Source organism: Mycetomoellerius zeteki, unplaced genomic scaffold (assembly GCF_001594055.1).
Source record: "Mycetomoellerius zeteki isolate Tzet28-1 unplaced genomic scaffold, Tzet1.0 scaffold52, whole genome shotgun sequence".
NCBI lineage: Eukaryota > Metazoa > Arthropoda > Insecta > Hymenoptera > Formicidae > Mycetomoellerius > Mycetomoellerius zeteki.
Genome location: NW_017257523.1, coordinates 173,146 through 195,360, shown reverse-complemented (window position 1 = coordinate 195,360; position 22,215 = coordinate 173,146). Strand labels below are relative to the sequence as shown.

Genomic DNA, 22,215 nt, shown 5'->3' with positions numbered 1-22,215 from the left:
ACTCGAGTTTTATAGCGGTTACGCGTCGCAAACCACCTTCTCCCGTGCCTCTGTGCACCGCGGATTTTATGGGCTAATAAAAACGAATATCATCCGTGAGAGGTGTAGATACATTAGAACCACGGTAAACAGAGTTGCACGCGTAAAATATCAAGCAGCGTGTGCATGTTGAAATCAACCGTTCCACCAATTGACGACAATGACAGATTTATGTCTTATTACAACAGAGATTTGTTCGTTATTATGCAGAAACTTTTTTATTTCCAGCATTTTTTTCATCACATTTAATATTTTACAGTTACGTAGTGCCTTGGCTGCAGAGTAACTCAACTGGCGCGATTCTTTATCTTTTAAGTGGAGAAAATCCAAATTAATTTCTCCAATGTGCGCATACTTCTAGCACTCTCAGCGTAGAAAAGCGGATTTACCGTGTTACCTCGGGATGCAGAAATATTCTTTACAAAAAAAACAAAAACTGATATCCATAGGCTGGTATTCGCAGTCCGTTCTCATTACAAGACAGTCTTAAGTAACATTCTTAAAATGCTAATACAGTTTTCTGATTGGCTTACGGCATCTTAGATAGTCTTAAATATAAGAATCGACTATGGATATCGCCTATATAGTCGGTTCTTATTTTAAGACTATCTTAAGCAATGTTTTACGATGCCAACACGATTCTTGATTGATTTATGTGTCTCGAGAGACTGTACTTGAGACAATTTTAGATGAGAAGAACTGACTATATCGACAAAATAATATATTTAAGAAATATTTAAGAGGAGGAGAGAGAGAGAGAGAAAAAAAGGGAGAGAGGGAGAGAGAGAGAGAGAGAGAGAGAGAGAGAGAGAGAGAGAGAGAGAGAGAGAGAGAGAGATTTTTTTTGTTGCGAGCCGCCACGATTTCGCGAAATTTCTCTACAATATACACACGATGGGGTTCAATTACTGCGGCTGTTCGTTGCAGTTTCACGAAGCTCCTGGAGAAAATCGAGCAATTATACGGTATTGCATGAGAAGCAAGCATCCATAAAAGCGGTTCCGCCAATGGGTCCGCGGTGTTCGGTCGATGGGACACCCAGGGCCGATGTCGGGATAGCCTTACTTTGCAAATGTGTGTATGTATGTGCGGCTCGTTATGCACGTACGATGCACTTGCGCATCTATGTGCGCGTGTATACGCGTACGTGGACAACGACTAGGCGCGCCGTCATAAATCTGCCATGCCGTGGCAAATTAAATCATTATCTGGAAGCTACGAGCAAATTGCGCTGATGCATACTCGAAGGCTTTTATATATTCCTCGTTTCTTCACGCATTGTGCAGACGCTTCTCGCCCTTCCTCCCCCCGTCTTCGCATTCTATCGTTCGCCCTTTATATGCCGTTACCGTGATTTTACGCACGTTCGGACGCAGGAAACTCCGCGAGTGTTTTCTCTTCTTGCGGCTCGAGCGGCGGTTTGCAGTTATAGCGTGTAGACTAATACACATAAATTTTAGCCGAGGATGATGATAAAGAGGCTGCGGCGGCGGCAGCTCGCTGTCCAACGAGAGATCGCGCGTTGTTTTGTGTCGAGCTTTATGCCGGAAAATTTTCAACTTTCCACGGCATAATCTTTATTTAGTTTGCTATATTTAGTTTGCCGCATCCATTCCATCCGAGTATTTTAGAAGCGCTCATACAACAAACATACAATTCGCTTAAAAAGCATCATCAAAGTAGAGGAACTGCAGAGATAAAATAGAAGTTTAATTCAAGCTTTAAGAGAATTTTGAATTATAGTTCTATATTTAATATCTTCTAAATTAGGGAGTTACGGGTTGATCTCTATCGTGCGATATATTCATTTGCATAATAGCGCATTTCGTATTATATACATAGATGCATCGTAATTTCTTCAATTTCCCTCGAAATCGCACGCCAATAATGTATATGGCATCACCGGAAAACACTTTTTAAAAACACGTTTACCATGAGAGAGCTCTTGTCCAGTTGAATTCTCATTCCGATAGTTCTGGTTCACTTCGCCGCGACATTGACAAAAGAAGTGCATTTCAGATACGCGATAAATCACTCTTGAAAAATTGGCTCGTATACCACAGTCAAGCTATACGACCCGATTTCGTTCAAATTGTGCGAGTTGTTAGCCGTGAATTATTACCCAGACTTATTAATTAATCGACATCGTTAACGGCTACCTGATTTTAATGCAATAAAGAAAATCTTGTCGTCAAGAGGCGAACAAAATGCATTTTGCTTTTTCATATATTATCTTCAAGCGGCAATGTACGTATAGCTTGTTGCAGCTCGTTTCAGAATTACTGTCGCACAAGAAAGAAAGAGAGAAAGAGAGACAAGCGCGTATAATATGATTGATTTAGAATCACCATGGAGATCGTAGTGAAAAGACCTAACGAGCGAAAAGTACGTTTCATTGCCGTACGATCTTAAGGGCGATATGTCGCGAATATATTCGCGGTTATTAGCGAATATAAGATAACGCGAGCTGATCGTTCGCATGATATATCAACTGTCGCTTATGAATGCATGACGTTCTCTTTTAGAGACAGAAAAATTTTATCGAGCTGACTGAAACTTCACGTCCAGTCACCGACGTGAGCATAATCGAGCAGATATACGATTCTGATTGCAACTTGCATGTCCAATAGTTTGTAATTTAACTGGCAGAAACCCCGATTTGATCCTCATTCCTTATATATCGAACGATTAGATGCATTGACAGTCGTTGACAGTACAGATTTTATCTCTCTCGTTATACTCTTCACACAACTCGGAATTGCGAGAAAATAGTATATTAGTGCGCGCCGGGAGCAACAAGGAGCTTGATTTCTGTCTACAAATTGCAACTGACAATTCAATCGCGTCACGTTATGCCACTCCAGACTTTGTTTACTTCGTTTAGCTTCTAATGCGATTCGACGTCTTGTATCTGCGTGCAAATAATATCTTCGCGAGATTTATGACATAATCGACTTCTGTCTGCAAACAAGACGTTTAAAAGATCAAAAAGTAAATAAGTTAAAGATTAACTTTGTCATTTGCTTCCTTCTTTTTTTCTTTTATAAATAAAGTAATTATTACAGCTTCTTTTATTATAATAATAAAGTTAATATAGTAAAAAAGTTAATAAATATCATAATAAATTAACGAATCACAACCGTGTCACAAAAAGGAACAATTGCATTGGAACAATCCCTTTGAAATTGTAACTACTGCAAACGTGACGCGAATATCAACTTGTGTAAACGCAACCTATCGGAAAATCGAAAGTGTAACTCACCAGACCGTCGCAGGCGGATAGAGCGACGCGGGAATTCCGATGGCCCTTAATGAATCCTCGATAATGACATTTGCTACCATGACTTTTCGCCGAACTGCGGACGTGCAGATCCCGCTTCCGTCTTTCCACAACCATCGCGCGGCCGATGAAGTTGTCGACTGCCGTCAGCTCGAGGTGGTACTCGTTACCGGCCACAGCCATTCGATAATGAACGATTGGTCCGTCTTCGTGATGATGATGCGTAACATTTTCCGAGATAAAATCTCCTCGGTGATTCACTTTCCGTGGTATTACGATCTCGTGGTTGTGTAAGTGCTCTTGTAGGGTGTACGCCCCTGAAAGTATAAAAGAGAGCTGATATTAAACAAGAAAATCCGCAGTATGTATTTGCTGTAACTCCTTATTTTTCTTACTTTCTTATATTTTTAATATCGTAAAACTTTGATCTAGTCGGAATTATTTTGACCTAAATTTTTTAAAATGCTTATACAGCACGTATGTACAAAATCAGGACATAAGCAATGGCGGATTCACACTGATATGAAGGCCATGACCCTTGAAGACTTTTTTTTTTAATATTTATAGTAAAATATTTAAAGGACATGTAAGAATTTAGATTAACAAATTTTATGTTGAGAAAAAAGGATAGAGTATATCATATAATAAATATTATTATAATCTATAATCGATTAAAATTATAATTATAAATAAAAAAGTATAATTTTAATCGATTATAGATTATAATAATATTTATTATATGATATACTCTATCCTTTTTTCTCAACATAAAATTTGTTAATCTAAATTCTTACATGTCCTTTATTATATTCATTGTTTATATAAAAAGAACATATAGTTTCCATTATATTATTCTTACTTGACATGCGTGATATTTTGAGAATTATTAAAGTTTGGGTCAAAGTTACCCTATTTTATGGTAACTAAAGATTTGAGTAAGTAGCGAATCAAATTGTACACTGGTGCGCACACAGAAAAAAATATGAAAAGTACAGTGGTTTTTGCTAAGTTCTTTTTTAACGTTGTCTTTTAACTGCGCGCGTGACTTTTCACTCGATTTTGTCGGATAATATACCATATTTATTAAGTGTTTATTTCTCTGGATTTCGCTCAAGTAATAAAACGTAATGTTTATTATATTACGCTCAAGTGAGCAGAGACTCGTAAAAGTTGAATGCTCGCTCGCGCGCAAGTATGAGGTGATGAAACCCGGAGAAGGCTGAGAAATGAAAAGCGGATCAGTCCTCGTGAAACATGTGCGACAGTTACGCACCATAAACCCGCTGCAATAATTTGCGATTGATTTAGCGTGCACTGCAGCTTAGAAAGGTGCCGCTTACTACGTTCGATTAACGCCCTCGTTAAGCGTCGCCATTGCCAACGAGATAGATGAATACGAGTCGACCGGTCGGATTTCTTCGACACGCCTAATCTCTCATTGTGACGGTTCCGAGAGAACGTTTCGGAGAACAAATCCTCGAATAGAGGTAAGATCGCGTCTCCTGCTGATATCTCACAATGACGGTTCTAAATCTTTCGCCTAAATTACGAGACATTCGAGAATGAATAACCGATATCGCAGGGAGAATTTATACCATTATAAAGTGACAATGGTCAATTATCGTTGTACGGTTTTTCCCTTGTCTTGTGGCTGTTTTTGTTTTACTAAGTTTATTTTTATGTGTTATTTATTTAATTTATTTATATACACATATATATATATATATTTATTTGGTTTCATTTTGGCTTCTTTTAGTCATTTTATTCTATTTTTTCATGTCCTGCTAATTTTTGCAAGTCATTTTTAAGGGTTGTTTTTGCAAATTTTTCTCTAATTAAATATACTTTGGAATTAAAGCTTCTTCCAAGATACTTTATGTCGTTTGGAATTTTATATGTGTCATTCAAGTTAAAGATTAATTACTGATTTCACCAAGACATTAGGTTTGTTTTTTACTACACTTCACTGTACTACACTAGAATTTTCCTTCTCGCTTTTGCCAAATCAAACATATATATACCTACTTTACTAATTGTAAGTACAAAGAGTGTACGGTTCAGCTATAAAAACAGATCTATTAAATCCCCTTAAAAAAAGCTTATTGTTGTAAGTCGAACATGTCCGCTGATCGCTGCAATTGCGTTTTGGAATAAAGTTTCGATTTTTTTGCCTTTCATTTCCGAAAAATTTACTTGTGAGGTCAAATTGCGACAAATCGTCGCACTGGCCACAGCTTATCGATTCTATTCTTGACTATTGTTATGATGATCTAACGCTTAATGGAATAATTGTAGTTAACCTATGTCTATATGGTGAATAGAAAGAAAAGCACGTAGTCGAGAATGCAAACGCGGTTCAACTGCCGCAATATGTCTTCATATAAAAGCCGTCTCTGACAGCGTCGTTATGGTCCCGTCTGCATGTCAGTGACGGGCATTGACTACGGAAAATGCCTGTAGCTGCTTGGTTTTGTATTTTCTCCCGCTAGAAATCAATTTACACTAGTTGAAATCGATTTCCAAAGATTGGAAATGTAATGTCTGGATGGAATAATATAATTGATTTTGATGATATTAATTAAGAAGGAATTACATATATACATTTATATGTACGTATAAGAAATGAAAAATAGATAATCATGAATCCAAAATGTAAATTGGCCCGATCAAGTAATTACGTATTGAATAAATAGATTAATTATAAGTAAAATGCCTGTAAGCTTCTACGGTTATTAATGCGTAAATAATTTATTTATACAGGCTAGAACAAAATGTATAAGCATAACATGGCCAGCGTAAGACCAATGAGTATATTATGTAAATTAATATCAACTTGATACTGGCTGTTCATTGGTTCAGGTGGTCTCATGCTAAGCTGTGCTGTGCTTATGCATTCTCTGTGCTTTAGGGCTATGGGCCCTAAAGCAATAAGATATAATTCGCAAATAATTGTACTTACCAACAAAATTAACTGCAAACGTTTTGATTCTGGACTTGAATCCTTCTTAGTGCAAAAGTCAAGTACAAAATTACTCAGTTTCATACACACAGGCATTTTACTTATACTATTAAATTTATTGGAGCCATAAAATTACATATTTTTATTTTTACTGAATGAATAAAAATCATCAAATTATAAGTTGTTTCTCGATGTCAAATATGATTAACTTATTAAATATAATGAAGGGACTTTATCTTGGATGGTTGCAAATATTTCCATGCGTCTTACATAATCCTGTGAAACCTCAAGCAATATGGCTAAAACGTAGGTGTATATTATTGGCGCTGCTCTCAGCAGTCTGCGCCTAATAGTTTCTGCGGTTAATGGTTTTCTCCTGATCTCTAGTAGAACCTCCACCGAACCGTTGATGTTCCATGCGAACGCAATGCAATCTGTACGCGCGAGCTCTGGCAAAACGCAATGGATAATTCCCTACCTCATAATGGCGATAGCTACAATTTATATCGTTTATCGATTAATTTCATCTTTACATTAATATTAAATAGTAATCGGCCTTGGTTAGATCTTTCCCGATGCAATGCCATACACTTGACATCGCCAGCCGCGGGACAGCATCGCTCATATAATCCGGCTTATATTACTGCCAACGTCTGAAATATCTTTGAATTTCCGACGTTTATTTAAGCAATAGATGTGATATACGCGTACATTCGCGCCTCGATTGACGATAATACTTGTCTCGTGATATATAGTTGTCTATGCGAGCGAACAGTTTTGCTAAAGCATTTAAAAATTTAACTAAATACAGATCTGAAAATAATTTTGTTTGGATTACAAAATAATTAGATAGGACACTTAAACTGATAGCTAGAATGTTAAAACTTTTGCAGCCATTTGTCACCAACGTTTAAACGTTTTACATAATTGTTTTGATGGTCCAACAAAATTATATTAAAATTGATATGTAGCTAAATTTATTGATGCTTTAATAAAACCGTTTTTTCTGTGAAAAGCATTTACGTTGCGATGAAATGCATTTCATTGCATTACGATATACATTAGATTGTGTATGACATAATGGTGCATAAGTCATTCATATACTTCATTTTGGAAGAGTAAATCATTACCGGTTATCTCATTAAAATATGCGACTGCTAATTACGTCTTATAATTGTGAATATCCAAGTTTCAAATCTTGTTGCATCGCGAAGCATCTTTCACGTTAATTCGAGATACTGAACGTGAGACTCCGAGTCGCCTTGACGAGACACTGAGATCGATCTATCCGCTTTCCTCGACGACGATCGCTAAAAGGTAGTTAGATAGGTAGATAAACAGGACGACAGAAAGAGATAGAGACGGAGGAGGGAAGGAGAGAAAGAGAGAGAGAGAGAGAGAGAGAGAGAGAGAGAGAGAGAGAGAGAGAGAAACAGAGAGACAGGTGCTGTCTCTAGTACAGGTAGTTGAACGGTGTAATCATCATTATCCTATTATCATTAAAGCTGAAAAAATGGCGGGGCGACCAATAGGCGCACACCTCCAGCGAATCGGGGTTAACTACAGGTGGGGACCGTCGGATGGAGATACTCGGACCTCCCATACAGGCTGTACCTACTGTAAATGTCTACAGACACGATCGCGGAGACACGTTCATACGTCGTCGTATGTACGCACTGTGCCACTACCACGGCTCGTCTAATTGCGTATAATTGATGATGTGCGCTGTCCAGGGTTAACATAATTATACTCGACTTATGTAGCGAGTTATTAATTGGCCGCTCTTACCTGCCGACAATTAACCATCCGGCGATCGCATCTGCACAGAATGTAATAATATGAGAATGTACTTCTCGTTGGTTCATAGATAATAATTTTACATCTCATTTAATAAAGTAACAAATATTCTCGAAATGCATTTAGAGTCTCCAATACGCTTTCATCAAGAAAGAATATTCATTTGATATATAAAATACTAGCGTTTTTAATACAGGATACTGCGAGAACTTTGAGATAGTAAAAAAAGTGGATTATCGGATGATTAACCGACGTGCTATTTTTACAATTTTTTCGATTCCGGGGAAGAAATCGTCTCGGCACGTGTAAGAATTCTTGACAGATTTAGAGGTAGTCGAAAGATCGGCCCTCTCGTAGAATTTATGGATACCCGCGCATATGGAAATCCCGTATTGCAGATCGACGCGATAATTCAGGAGCCGATCGTAAGGCCGATACGCAAGGCATTTCGTACGTCTGATATAACGTAATTTATCGTCGCACTACTGTCCGCCTACCGTCGTCCGTCGATCGCTCCGTGTTCTATACTTCGTCAGTGTCGTCGGCTTATTTCACGTGCACGCAAGGACTGACGTTGCTACGATCTAATCGATAAAACATTCGTCTTCCGCCGGTCTCCCCGCGGCTGCGATCAATAAGGAAGTATGATCGACGCACGCGCGTTTCGTGCCTGTAACGCAATCCAAAATTTGGGCTCACCGGGGAAAGTGGAGCACGGGACGCAATCAAGCATTCTCTTATCTGAGCGGCAAGGTAATTATATCGTACACTTGGGAGGAACTGTTTTCAAATTCTATCTATGTAACGGTCACACGAGTATTGTATCATTTGCAGCGGAGATTTATCGTTGCGCCTCTTCGTTTTCCCACACAGGGAGGGCGAGGGATACGACCGATTTCGATTCCGGTCTCACGGTTCTCCACCGAAGTTGTCACGGGCGAATGGTGGAGGCGCAGCGGCCAAAGTTATTAGGCGTCGGAATGATTCTTTATTGGCGATACCTGGGTATTACGGTAGAAACCAGTTCCTCTGCAGATGACTCACTCCCAGGCCCATCTCGCGCCCAGGTCATCGGCGGTCCCGCAAGAATGGGACCCTCCTCCCCTTTACCTCCCTTACATCTCTGCCATCATTAGCATATACCTACTTATCGAATTCATTAAAGCCGTCACGATATACCCGCGGAAATATAATCGAACTACGCAGCGAGACGCAAGATGTAGTCGTTCCTAGAGGATGAGTTTCTCGTAATCATCGTCTATCTGAATCATCGTCGCCGTCTTCTATAGCTTTACCATTGTAAACACTGGTTTTACGACGTCGAAACTTAATACCACTTTCGATTCACGGTGACCTTTATCTAAAATTCGATGTAAGTGGCGGCTAAGTAAATTTACTTGTACGCCGAGAATAAATTGTCTTGCGTGAAAGATACGATTCTTGAGCAGCTTGTAAATTATACGATCTATCTATGTCAGCTAAAAGTCGCCTTTTTTGCGAAAATATGCAAAGAATTTTGGCTTACTATTTAGTTTTCAAATATCGGATATTCCTAACATCTTAAATCTCTACGAGCGACATAAATTCGCTCATTAAGGAGATATCAAAGGACGTTCTACCATTTCACGATAGTTAATTAATTCTTAGCTCATTAAGTAACTCGATGCTTGTCTCTTTCAGAATTACTAAAAAATAATACACAGGGTGTTTGCAAAGGTCGGGACTAGATATATACAGTATGTTAATGAGGTCAAAGGTGAAAAAAGCTCTTATGAACTGTTCAAAAATTCTTTCTTCTGAAAGAATGCAAATTTCCATCGTCGAAATAATGGCTCTTTCTAATATTCTTATTGTACTAGAAATAGTAACAAATGTATTCTCTGCTTATAAATTTTTGAACATTTATTACTTTTTAATAAAGCGCTTTTTAATATATCTTTATAATTGATTCCAGCGTTCTACTAATGCGTTCAATCTCCAAGTCACAATTTGCCTATTGGACCGACGTAAAAAATGGAAAATTTATCGATAACAGCGTCAAAACTATGAATGTTTTGACAAATTATTTTTCTTTTAAAACTGTTATTTTACCGTTCTAACTAATTATATGTTAACATTGATAATGATCCTATAAGGATCGAAATGTTTGTTTTTGTTTATAGCCGGCACATGTTATTAGATTTTAACTAAATTATATGTTTTATTTACTAACTTTTTAAATTATAACGACAAACTTTTGACTCGTAGCCCTTTACTTTCTCGTTTTTTTAATAAAGCATTTTGAGACATAAGTTTATATAAACTTTCTTCATCTATTCGATTTTATTAGCACATTGTAGCACAAGTTTGGTCTCGATATTTATGAATACTCTGTACGTATACGTTATAGTCTAATATACATATACACTTGTTAAAGAAAAGTTTTTAATATTTGTAACTGCAATTACATGGTAAAGTAATTACGGTTAAAAGCTCCATTTTTATACATAGTTATTACTGCTAATAATAATTATCTTTCTAGTTAAAAACTTACATAGTCTTTTCTAGATACGTATATAATCACGTATCTAGAAAACATTTGGCGGAGCATGAAACTCCACGACGGGAATTTCAGATTCGGAAGATACGATATGAATGTATGAACTTCTGCCAACTGCTGCGACATCGCTTCGTAGAAATCGGGGCACGCAATTAGACACGTTCATCAGGTTTGCAAAGTTTAACGTCCAACGAATCTCAGCTCGCTCGTCGGTAAATTATTCGAGGAGTTTGCGGATACAGACGTCTCACGCACGGCCAATCGAGATCGCACGTGGACAATGGTGTATTCTCGAAAATCCGTGATGTATGTGTGTGTAGCACATTGCTGTCCGGTTTCATACAAACGTTGCACTGTGCGCCTCGAAACTCACCGCGCGCGTCGAGCCACAACAGCTGGTCTCGCTTTTACGGAGAACGAGATAGCTTTGATTAAACAAGCCGCGCCCCAAGGATCCCGCGGATGCGGTTAATGCGGCACTTGTGGTTTATCCTCACGATCAAATGAGATCAATCATTAAGGAATTTACCTGAATCGGCTGACAAATGGTCTGGATATTTTCTCGCCCGATTTTCGTGGAAATCCGATGAATGGATAGAATCTTTAAAATTGAGATCACGAGGGAAAATTTGCTCGATTAATAATCATGTAGCATTTCGAATGACAACGAATTTCGATGGCAACGAATGTGCTGTGAATGTATATTCTAATATCACCGCGATTAATTACTATCGAAGTAAAAAAAAATACGCGAGTCGATATTTAGCTTATCGAGAAACAATTGTAACGAATAGCCGATAAAATGAAATAACGAGCAGTAGCTATGCATTCGTGCCGCGCGTACCGAGTGTATCTTTGTAATAAATACACGCCCCATACTAATTCGTGCAAAGTGCATAAAAGCGGCCGCGGCTATACCGATCGTTACCATCGTAACGCGGGGTCGTTAGACTCAATATCCGAAGCACACTTGCGACGTAATCATTGGAAAAATGGCTACCGTCGTTTGAACGATGACCTCCCTCGTCGCATTCGTGACGACGCGCCGTTTAATTTTCCTGATTGCCATGTGATGAAACACCCGCTCGCACGTGTGTACACGCGAGACGTATTACATATCGCGCGATGCGTACATTGCACATCGCGCGGACTGGCTCGGGATGGAATGGAGTTAGGCCGACCGGAGACGGCGATTAATCATCAACGGTGCAACTTAATTATTGTCCGTGCCCTCCTGATTAATCCGGCCGCGCGAGTTACGCTCGCACGCGCAATTTAACTCGCGTCGCAGCGCGCGACTCCCGGTCGCGCTCGGACAGACATGTCAATGAATCCGCCCTAATCACGTCGACTTCTAATTAATCGAATTTCATTTTTTTACGGATCAGTGCTCCAGTGGACCAGACTCCCGCGAATACTGGACGCAAGTAGCCTCTATTGGCGTATGTGTATACCTATCGTCAATCGGATTATTTCTCAATGTCACCGTCGTCACTGAACCGATTCTCGCGTGGGTGGATATAGATTAAGCGCGGCTTGATAATCTCAATGAGCAATCTTTCGTTAATTAGCTGCGTGCACGACGAGTTTACCAGATGATACTTATCCTACATTTGAAGTGGGTAGAAACGTGCTTCAATGAATTGTCATTTACATATTAAATAATGCTAATAATTATATCACTGGATTTGATTGAAGATAATATAATTACGATCTAATTTGATACAATTCAAAGTGAGAATGGCTGCGTTCAGCAGAGAAAGCAGCTTTGCAACTGTTGTAAAATTCTTTAATGTCATTGCTTTATACATTTAGATTTAGTGAGGAACTGATGATAAAATCAATTATATTATTATATTAAAGCATTTTACAGTTGCAAAGTTGCTTTCAAATACATCTTTAAACGATATCGATCCACAGTTTCTAAGCGATATATCGATACATGGTCTAAATAATGTATAATAATAATCCAAGGAACAAAGAACACAAAATTTAAAATCAACAAAATTTAAAATTTTTTTTATTTTGGCTTTTAACGTCAATAAGACGACGATAAAGAGTCAAATTTTGTAACTAAAAATCATCATTTTGACTTTCTCTTAACTTGTTCCTGTTGACTTGGTGTGTTCCTTGGGAATGATACATACAGTGAGAGCAAAAAGTATTCGTACAAGGAAATTTTTTATAAAAAAAGTCTTATTTGTAGAAAATAAACATTAATTAAGAATTTTATACAATGAATAGTAATGAAAATTATACATTCTGTTCTAACATAAAGAAACGAGCTTCGCATGTATTCCTGACTTTAGGAGCTAAATTTCACGACTGTATGAATACTTTTTGAGCATCCAAACAATACGACTTTTAATTTTTGCTTATTTTTCAGATGATATATTTTCTATAATTAATATACACATTACACATCTTTTTGGTACATATAATTTTAAGAAACATACAGCCTATTTTATTTTTTATGAATAAATTGTTAATTACCCAACAAGAAATGATCGTCAATTAAACGTCGAATCGACGTCAAATTGGTATTGAAATCATCGTATCGATATCGATTCGACATCAGTTCGATGACTCATTTCTCGCTGGATAATATGTAACACACACACTTTTTAAAAATAATTTTAAAAGTTTTTTTAAAAAATATTTTCTCTGTACGAATACTTTTTACACTCACTGTACGAATATCCTCAAGCGATTGGCTGGCAATATCGCATTTGTTGGTAAATTCAAAGCTTCCGCAACAATGCATGATTTACGAGTTGTAATTTTGATTATCTTAATAGTTCAAGACTTTGCCGAAAGAAAACTGGTTTCCAGACGCCGAGGCTAGCACCTCGAGAGTACTTTACGTTGGTTTCCCGATATTTTCTCGTGATACAGTATGAAGCTGTGCGAAGAGAAGACGATCTCCTCCCGCATCCGCCGCCGCCACTATTATTTCGCCACTTAACAGGAGTGGCGTGTACGAGAAGAGTAACTGATTCGCACCTGCGGGGGCAGACGGGACGAAGATGCTGTCGAGAGCGTGGGCCGTGTAGCCGATCAGTAATAACGAATAAAGCCCACGCGGCCGCCGCGTCGCGGATCACGCTGCAGGAGTGATCCTTTTCGAGAGACACCCGAGTTTCTCACCCACGGATATTTCGCACGTTACGCGAATGTTCCACGAATGTTCTTTTGTGACGCCGTTATTTTGACTCTCGTGGTGCGGTCAACCGTATATGCGAATAAATACGATGCAACTGCGTCCGTAATTCGTCCTGCTACGATATAATATACAAAGTTTATCGAAGTGAAAGAGACGCTTCGTCTTTGAAGAGCTCGTAGACGAGTTTGTCGTTTCTACCGTGCGAGATATCGTAAGTTGGTGACTCTAGGGAAATCGGTAGAGTCCCGTTATTGCACTGTCCCAGTCGGAAGACACAGTGGCAGGTAGTTTACACGTTCGATAAGTGACGGCGACGTCGAGTCAGACGACGCGGGGAAATTTCTCACGTGCCAATGGCACCTCTCGAGTTTCCTCGCCGACGACGATGTGTCCTTTTCCCGCTCCCCAGGGAATAGACTATACGGCGCCCGATTCCGCTCGGCACCGCTGCACCGGTGCAAATTTCGACGTCGTCTTTCGCCTTCACGATATGCGAGGAGATGAATTAACAGTCACGCTCGCAATTTTACGCATAGCGGATTTAATTTAAGACTTTAGACAGTCTTCGTACGTGACGTGAATGAAATTTCGCCGGAAGCGATGTGTTGACTGAGCTCAGCGTTTTGTGAAGCCTCTCTCTCTCTCTCTCTCTCTCTCTCTCTTTCTCTCTGAAGCGTTTTCATTTCTATTTATGAGATCATCAAGTAACGATACCTATCACGCCCCGCGCAGAGTAAATCGATGCTTCCCAGCGACCTTTAATCGTCGTATAAAATTTTATTCCTTCGTAAACTAGATCTTCGTTATCGTGCTGTCGCTTGTGGCTCGTGAATTTAGATAAAAGGCAACAAATACGGTAGATTACAGAAAATATCCGGATTCTTACGATGCACCATGCACTGTATCAACGGTGCCGTGTGGCGGTTCTTGAGAGAAATATCTCTAGAGTTCTTGTTCCGCAGAAATGGTTACTAAGATAAGGCAGCACGTTCGTGTAACATGCGGCCAACGGTGAATAAGCGTACTCAGGTAAATGGTTGGTTATGCTTGCAATTTATTATCTCGCGGAGAGATAGATGCACCTAACGCATCTGGGCACAATATCGCGTTAAGTCGTAAGCAGCGAGTCGTCGCTGTACCTGTCACAATGGCCAGCTAGGAGGCAATGTTTGCGTTACGTATTGCCCATTGAATCTTTCTTTTGTTGCCATACATACACAATCCTTATGATTTATATTGCAAACATTTAGCGGGGTTAAAGAGGGGCACGCATGGAGTATTACTGCAAGGGATTCTACACGGCTGACTTTTTCATATATTTACAATGGAATATTGTAGTAAGGAACTGCTAAGAAAAAAAAGCTAGTCTTGAAGTTACGGTTAAAAAATCTAATCATTATGCTGACCTTTAAATTCGATATTAATAAAGCACAATGATTTTATTTTTATTTTTATACCAATTAAAAAAAAAACTTCATGTTTTATAAGAAGCTTCAAGTTTATCTGCTGCGAACTAAAAACATCATTATCATAAACGTGATAAAAGAAACGATATCTTCGTATATTTTCGCGTCTCCATTCTGTCCTCTTTCGTATTTCTGATATCTTTTTTATTTAAAATTTATTTCATCGCGTGTATTATTATACTTCTTCTTCGACGCAAATTATGCAAATCTACGATCGGCTATTAAAGATATTCAAGACGGCCGAATATTCAGATCGAACAGCGCTACAACACTTGTACATCGAAGATAAATCAGAAATCGCCGTCATCGACGTGCCTACGCGACGCGGCGTGGACTTACTTTGTACCTAACGTTTTTGGATTTTGCATATTTCCCGATGTGTCTACGCGGCTCGCCTTTCATTTCTCACGGTTGCGGCACCGGTCCAGAATCAAAACCCGTCGAAGAGAGGACGAGGGAAAAAGAAATCTCGCGCGGGAGAAGAGTCCATTGACAGCGTTTACCCACGCGATCGCCCTCGCGCGTGTGTGTCCTCTCGGCGCGTCTCTGTGCAGGTGCGTGCAGATGCGACGCCGTTTGCATTCGTGTTCCTTGTGCATGTAGACTATAATATAGCGTGCCACGGATATACACGGGACGCCCACACTGCTTGGCCTGGCCGCACGTATTTATGCGGGGAACGAACGGGTGATTTTTCAGCGTGTTCGAGCCATGAATGGGCGCCTCGTCGTGTTGGTTTTACAGACACGAGTGCGAACGCCGCTGAGTTCAGACACTCTTCTCCTTTCCGTCATTGATTTTGCGAACGCTTGGCGCCATCACAGATCCGTAATTGCCGCCGGAAGATAAAAAGGATACAAAGATTCTTGATCGCCACGTGAATACGTTTTGGGAATACGTTACTTCTGCTTGGCCTTCTAAAGTCTGGTTTTTCATTTTTTGGTTAAATTGTGGTCTAAATTTAATTTGATTTTAACCTGATGATGATATAAATATTTTATTTTTCTAGCTATAATTAATCACTAAACTATTTCTTTGTAGTGGTAACCTTAAAAGTTAATCATTACAAAATTAGTTTAGTGATTAAACGTAACTAGAATAGTACAATGTTTACATCATTATCCGTGCCAAAGATTTTTACTTTTACATATTTGTTTTGTTATTTATCGATGATCTATTAAATATTCTATTAAAACAAAACTGCGTTTCATTGCGTTCGGAGAGCGCGCTGTCAGCGTTATTGTGTCATTCTAATCTATCTTTATCTTTCATTAGACAAGGATAGAATAATGCAATAGCGCTTACTCTTTCCGAACGCAATCTATGTACGGATATCATCAGGATGTATTGCAATTTTTGATCTGGTAGATTCATGTCTTGTTCGTCCCGAGAGGATAACTACTAGCTGAAATATTGTCCCACAGATTACATGATTTCATATAATTTCATCTGATTACAAATAATTTTTTTCACTACATACGAAGTAATTTGGTAAAATATACGATTTTATTTAATATTATACAATGATTTCTCGTGGTTGCATATATAATTATCGGATTATACATAGAAATTTCATATGAATTTTATAATAATTTCGAGGACTCTGTCCCACGATTACATTAAGTGGTTACCCCCTCGGTTCGTACTTCGTCCGATATCAAAAACGTTTACTGGAATTTGTAACGCGCATAGCTGATATTTAAATTGGGTTATTCCGAACAATTATACATATTCCAATCGGTTCGTCTAAACGATTTTGTGCCATTCAATCCCAGAGAAACCAATTTCAAACGGTAGCCCATACTGGTCTAAATTGTGGACAGGAGCGATGTTTTCAATCGAAAAATTGATTACATCTGGCGACCGCGACTTGACATATACAGGCAAAGACAGAAGCAGCAAAGACATACATCATTTTTGTGAGTGATCTTTCTAGAGTTGGCAAACACACACTCGGGTTACTTTGAGAGCTCTCAAGTTGATTACGAGCGGCTCTGCAACTCGTCGTGAAACGCTTTTTCGCTTTATTGCGGCAACGTATGTCCATTGAGTTGCCACGATTCGATAAATTTATCCCTCGTTGATTCCGGGACTCTTCGCTTCAGCGAAAACGATTACGAGCGAGAGATAATAATTTCTTTTGCACCGTTACGGCGTTAATTCTCAAATTGAGAGAGAAAGATCAAGAAAAAGAACGGAAGAAAGGCAATCGGCGCGATGGGGCGCAAACCGCACTAATGTCTCGTCATTACGTTACCTCGGGCGAGTTAATAATTCCGCAATCACCAAAGACAGACGCCGGTGGTTATCGCGAGCCGGACAAATTACCTGTGTCAGTTACCCAGGCCCAGAGGTTTCAGACCACGGCGTTCGGTAAGCAGGTCCCCCGCGCGCGGCATATAATTTTCCCTGATCATAATAACTACCCCCTAACGAGAGAGTAATTTCGAAACGGCTCGTCCATCATGTCTCCCTTTCTCTCAGTTACCATAATTTGACGTCTCGCGCGCATTGTTTTCCTCGCTCACGGAACGAATAAATAAATATTTACCGACGATCAGACTCATTAGGAGACGCTATCGATGACGGAGATCTACATTGAAAAGGACGTCCCATGCATCCCGGTTGCAAATTTTTAATGCAGCGCCAACTTTTCGACGTTACTTCGAGTCCGAGACCGTTTCTTTTCATTGTCTTTCAAAGCTTACGGACGTTTTTGTATTTTGTTGCCTCGTCCATGAAATCTATCTTCTTTTATTTCACCGCTCATCGTTTGTGAAATTCGTCTTTGTGCCTGGCTACGTCAGAAGATCTCTGACTCCAACGAAACACTGTTAACGAAGTATCTCGATGAAAAGGTTTTTTCCGTCGAATGTACGGGGAAGCCGAAGGAGAACGCATCCATCACTCCGACTTGTCGCATCTCTGGTCGCACGGTTGACAAATGATTTGACATAAGTACAATAGCGCGTAAATGGCGCTTGAGATGTTTCAGACGAAGACCATGAATTTTTAGCTGCATGATTTAAAGTTGAAGTACATTTGATCTCTGACTACGTAGACACGAGGAGAAACTTTTTTTTGCGCCAATCATTGCCATTGTCGTAAATAAATGTATTCATTCCCACGGATCTTTGCATAAAAATCTGAGAACTCATCGACGATAATAATACTGATTTCTTTATGCGCTTAGCAGTAGTTTCGAATTGTCGGAATTGCCTCGAGGACAGACTTCGCGAGCATCGGCGCTGCAGCTTCGCGGAATCAGCATTTCTCGCATGGTACAGCACGTCAAAAGCAGCGCTAAAAGTTATGTCGATTGGCCGTACGCCAGCCGACGGTTTCGCGCTGGTCGATATCCCCCGATAAGATCAGCGAAATTACGCGGCGACGTCGAAACCGGGTACAATATTCATGCTGTATTGTGGGCACTATCGGATGACAATCAATTATGATCCCGAGTAATAGTCATCCCGAGCCACTGTCGCGCAACACACACGAAATATTTATCGACATAATTAAAATCAGCAATGAGCATTTAATAGCCACTAAAGCGTATAAATAAGTCGTAAATTAGCATTTTAGAATTTTATGACACATCCCATCGGTCACTTATATCCGTCGCACTCAGTAGATAAAATTATCTAGATAATTATATAGATGAAGAAATGACTTTTTCTTATCTTTATCTAGATTATTAAGAATATAGATTATCTTTATCTTATCTTAGATAAAATCTTTTTCAAATTAACTAAGATCGTAGAAGAGTATTGTAAAAAAATTTCTATATAACTTTTAGTAGTAGTAATGATGAGAATTTTTTTATGATATAGATAAAACTATTAGTATGACATCAGTCATAATTCAAAGTGACATTAAAGTACTTTCATATTTAGAAGATAAATCTAAGGAATTAGATATTCTTAATTTGTATCCACACGTCAAACACATTTTTTTTAAACATGATACATCATTGCCATTATCAGCGCCAGTAGAGCGCCTTTTTATTTATGGACAACAAATATTTATTAATTATTCCACGTAGAAACCGTTTATTAGACGAAATGTTAAAAAACTTTTATTCGAAAAAAATAAAGATTAATGAAAATATAAATACATTTTTTGTATCCTAATGCCCAATTTCTTCACTTCCAGATAAGTTGCGGATAACCTTATTCAGGAGATATCTCCATTGTATTCTGGAAGATGTCTCTTGGATAAAATTATCTAGAGGTGCAGAAATTGGGCATAAATCGTTTTACTGCCTAATAGTTAAAAACAAAATTATCTTAAAAATTATCTAGATAAAAATTTGAAAACATTTCCGTTGAAATTATTTATTTTTGTCGACACATTCAAGATCAGATAAACAGAATAATGTATATGTTAAAAAAATAATCAACATTTTGAAAAAAATTAATTGTTTAGTATAAATTACTTATTAAAGTGTCTTTGAATTGAACAAAAAAACATTTTTTTTAACATGATTTCAATAAAATCAAGCGAAAGGATTAAAATAGCCCCTTTTAGTTATAAAAATCAATTTTTCGCAAAATAGATCGGTTTAAAATCGTTATTGTCATTTAGAAAGATCGATCTTTTTTGGAGATCGGAACATCCCTACAGTCACCCGGAGGAATTTCGCATCTGCAATTCTTTTTGCGATTCCTTTTGCCTCTTTCGCCGCTTGCAAAATCTAACGCTGCTGCGCGCCGCGTCTGTATTGTACGACTCGTTCCTATTCGTGCTCTTAAAGGGAGTTTATGCCAAGAACGATAAAAAATTTTTCTTAAGATTTCAATTTCAAAATTTTTTGTCGTTCTCGGCATAAATTCCACCTCACAAACACGTATTAATGTGTATACTTTAATCCTGGAAAAGGATTTTTGTGAATCTGTGAAAGAGAAAAAAGTATTTGTTATACAAAAATTATGATTTAATTGGTAATATAGACGGCTTTAGGATCCCCTTAATAGGAGCGCGTCCCGCAAAGGTAAGGCTTCTCCTCGAGAACCCGCCACGGCCAGTTTTCATGCGAGTCGAAGAAACTCGAGAAAGTGGACGCGAGGTTGCATGCGAATCAAGTTTACCCGATTCTGCCGTATTTTGTTTTAGAGATCGCAAATTTCTTATTTGGACTGAACTGGCGGAAGAGTCTTGATAACAAAAAATGGAAAGGATTAGCATCAGATTATGAATATCTTTCTTAAGATGTCTATAAGCATCATTATTAAATCGCTTTAATATTACTATTCTAGTTCTCGATTACATTTCAAGATTAAAAATTAAATTCGACGCGTAGCTTGTAGGATGTGATACATAAATTCGCACTAAATTATTTAAGCTTGACCATTTAAGGTTTCCATTTCTTAATTGGTTGTGTATTCACATTACGATCTTAAAAGATATTTTGTTGTTAGAAAAGCAAAATTTATATCGAGCTTAACATCGTTCCTCTATTTTTTGTTCTGTTTGCAATAAAATCAAAATAATGACTGCGTTCTTGAATATGATTGGTCTATACATTTAGATCCATTGAGAAACTAAGGCCAAGACCAATCATATTAAAGAATTTTACAACAGTTGCAAAGCTGCTTTTTCTGCTGTACGCAGTCATTGATGTCGATAAATTGTATAATTAGTATAAGAAGCAGCATTAGGAACATATTTATGTATTACGAAATTTACCTCTGACGTTAAATAGCCGTTGCCGAGCTTCGAAGTTGGGCTGCACCACAGCGATTAGAATCTGGAGCATGAATAGACACCGCATGATTGGCACTGAATCGAACATGTTTCTTGCTAACGAAATGCGATCTCCTTGATGTCTGCCGATGTTCCCCTTTATTCTGGAACACACACGTCGTGTAACCGCAACATGAGTTTCTCGTTAAATCCTCTCATCACGCAGCAATTGGGTCATTTCCGCGATTTAAGATTACGAATTAAAGCTTTGTGTTGAGCTCGAAGAATTTTCCGCCAACGGCGCAAAGCATAGAAAGATAATTTATGAAAAGTACTTGATTAAGCTCTCTTTGACCGTGACATGGGAGAAAAAATTCTAAAGGTTGAAACGAGAATTCACTCTCTCTCTCTTTCTTTTTCTCTGCGAGAATGAAAAGGGTAAAATATTTTCATCTCCGTCCTTTCCTCTGGATAAAAAGTTCCTTCAATGAGAGAATGGGATAGAAAATCAGTTTCGTCCTATATTTTCTACGTACCAAGCTCATGCTCGGATATAACGTACCTCATACGATTTTCTCGTGCGTGTCGAGCTGTCTCAGGGCCGTTCATGGCGACGCTCCCTAGTTTCGATAATTGGAATTCGTTCAACCATACCGATGATCGAGCTCGACAAGCTACTGGATTCTTCTATCCGAGCTAAAGGTAGAACTCGTCTCGGAATATGACTCTTACGTGTTTCGCTGACAATAGAATCATAGCTCGCAGCATCTCTCGATAAAGCAAGCTGAACTATAATGCTGTCGGTGAGCGCTTTTCAGAAATTTAAAATTACGCTAAATTGTGATCTCGACCACACGAGGATAATGTCATTTACATCGTGCATCGCAGATTTATCTCTGAATGATCTATCAAATGTAACAATTTTGTTCGCTCCTGTTCACTCATCGCTACTATCTATTGTGACGTTTGAAGCGAGAAAACACAAAAATTCTTGCAAATTAAATTTGAATAAAAATATTTTCCATTTGGAACACACAACATTTGCAGTCGATAGAATAGACTTATCGAATGTATCGAAAACTAACTTGTTTCGGAAAGAATTTAAATCATATTTATTTCTTCGTAATATTATAATTATATTTATTTATTTCTTAATTTATATTTATATTATTAATTTGACAATTTATCATAGCTGTGAACATTGTTTATTTCGTTTTTTTTTTTTGTTATTTATTTCCAGCTATACTATTATTTATGAATTAACGAAATAAAAAAAGAATTTTCGAT

General features: G+C 38.3%; 1 protein-coding gene across 3 annotated transcripts in view; it reads right to left on the bottom strand.

The window, feature by feature from the left end:
• LOC108727747 (A disintegrin and metalloproteinase with thrombospondin motifs 7) overlaps positions 1–21,080 on the bottom strand; it is a 46,190-nt gene extending 25,110 nt beyond the window's left edge. For 2 of the 3 annotated variants that reach the window (XM_018455975.1, XM_018455974.1), the window contains exons 1-2: positions 20,932–21,080; positions 3,302–3,636 (exon numbers count right to left, since the gene is read on the bottom strand). In XM_018455975.1, coding sequence (XP_018311477.1) covers positions 3,302–3,636; positions 20,932–21,037 — 441 coding nt within the window. In that variant the 5' untranslated portion in view covers positions 21,038–21,080. Of the gene's footprint in view, positions 1–3,301; positions 3,637–20,931 lie in introns of those variants that run through there. The other variant, XM_018455976.1, reaches the window with a different exon arrangement.
• Between the last annotated feature and the right edge of the window lie 1,135 nt (positions 21,081–22,215).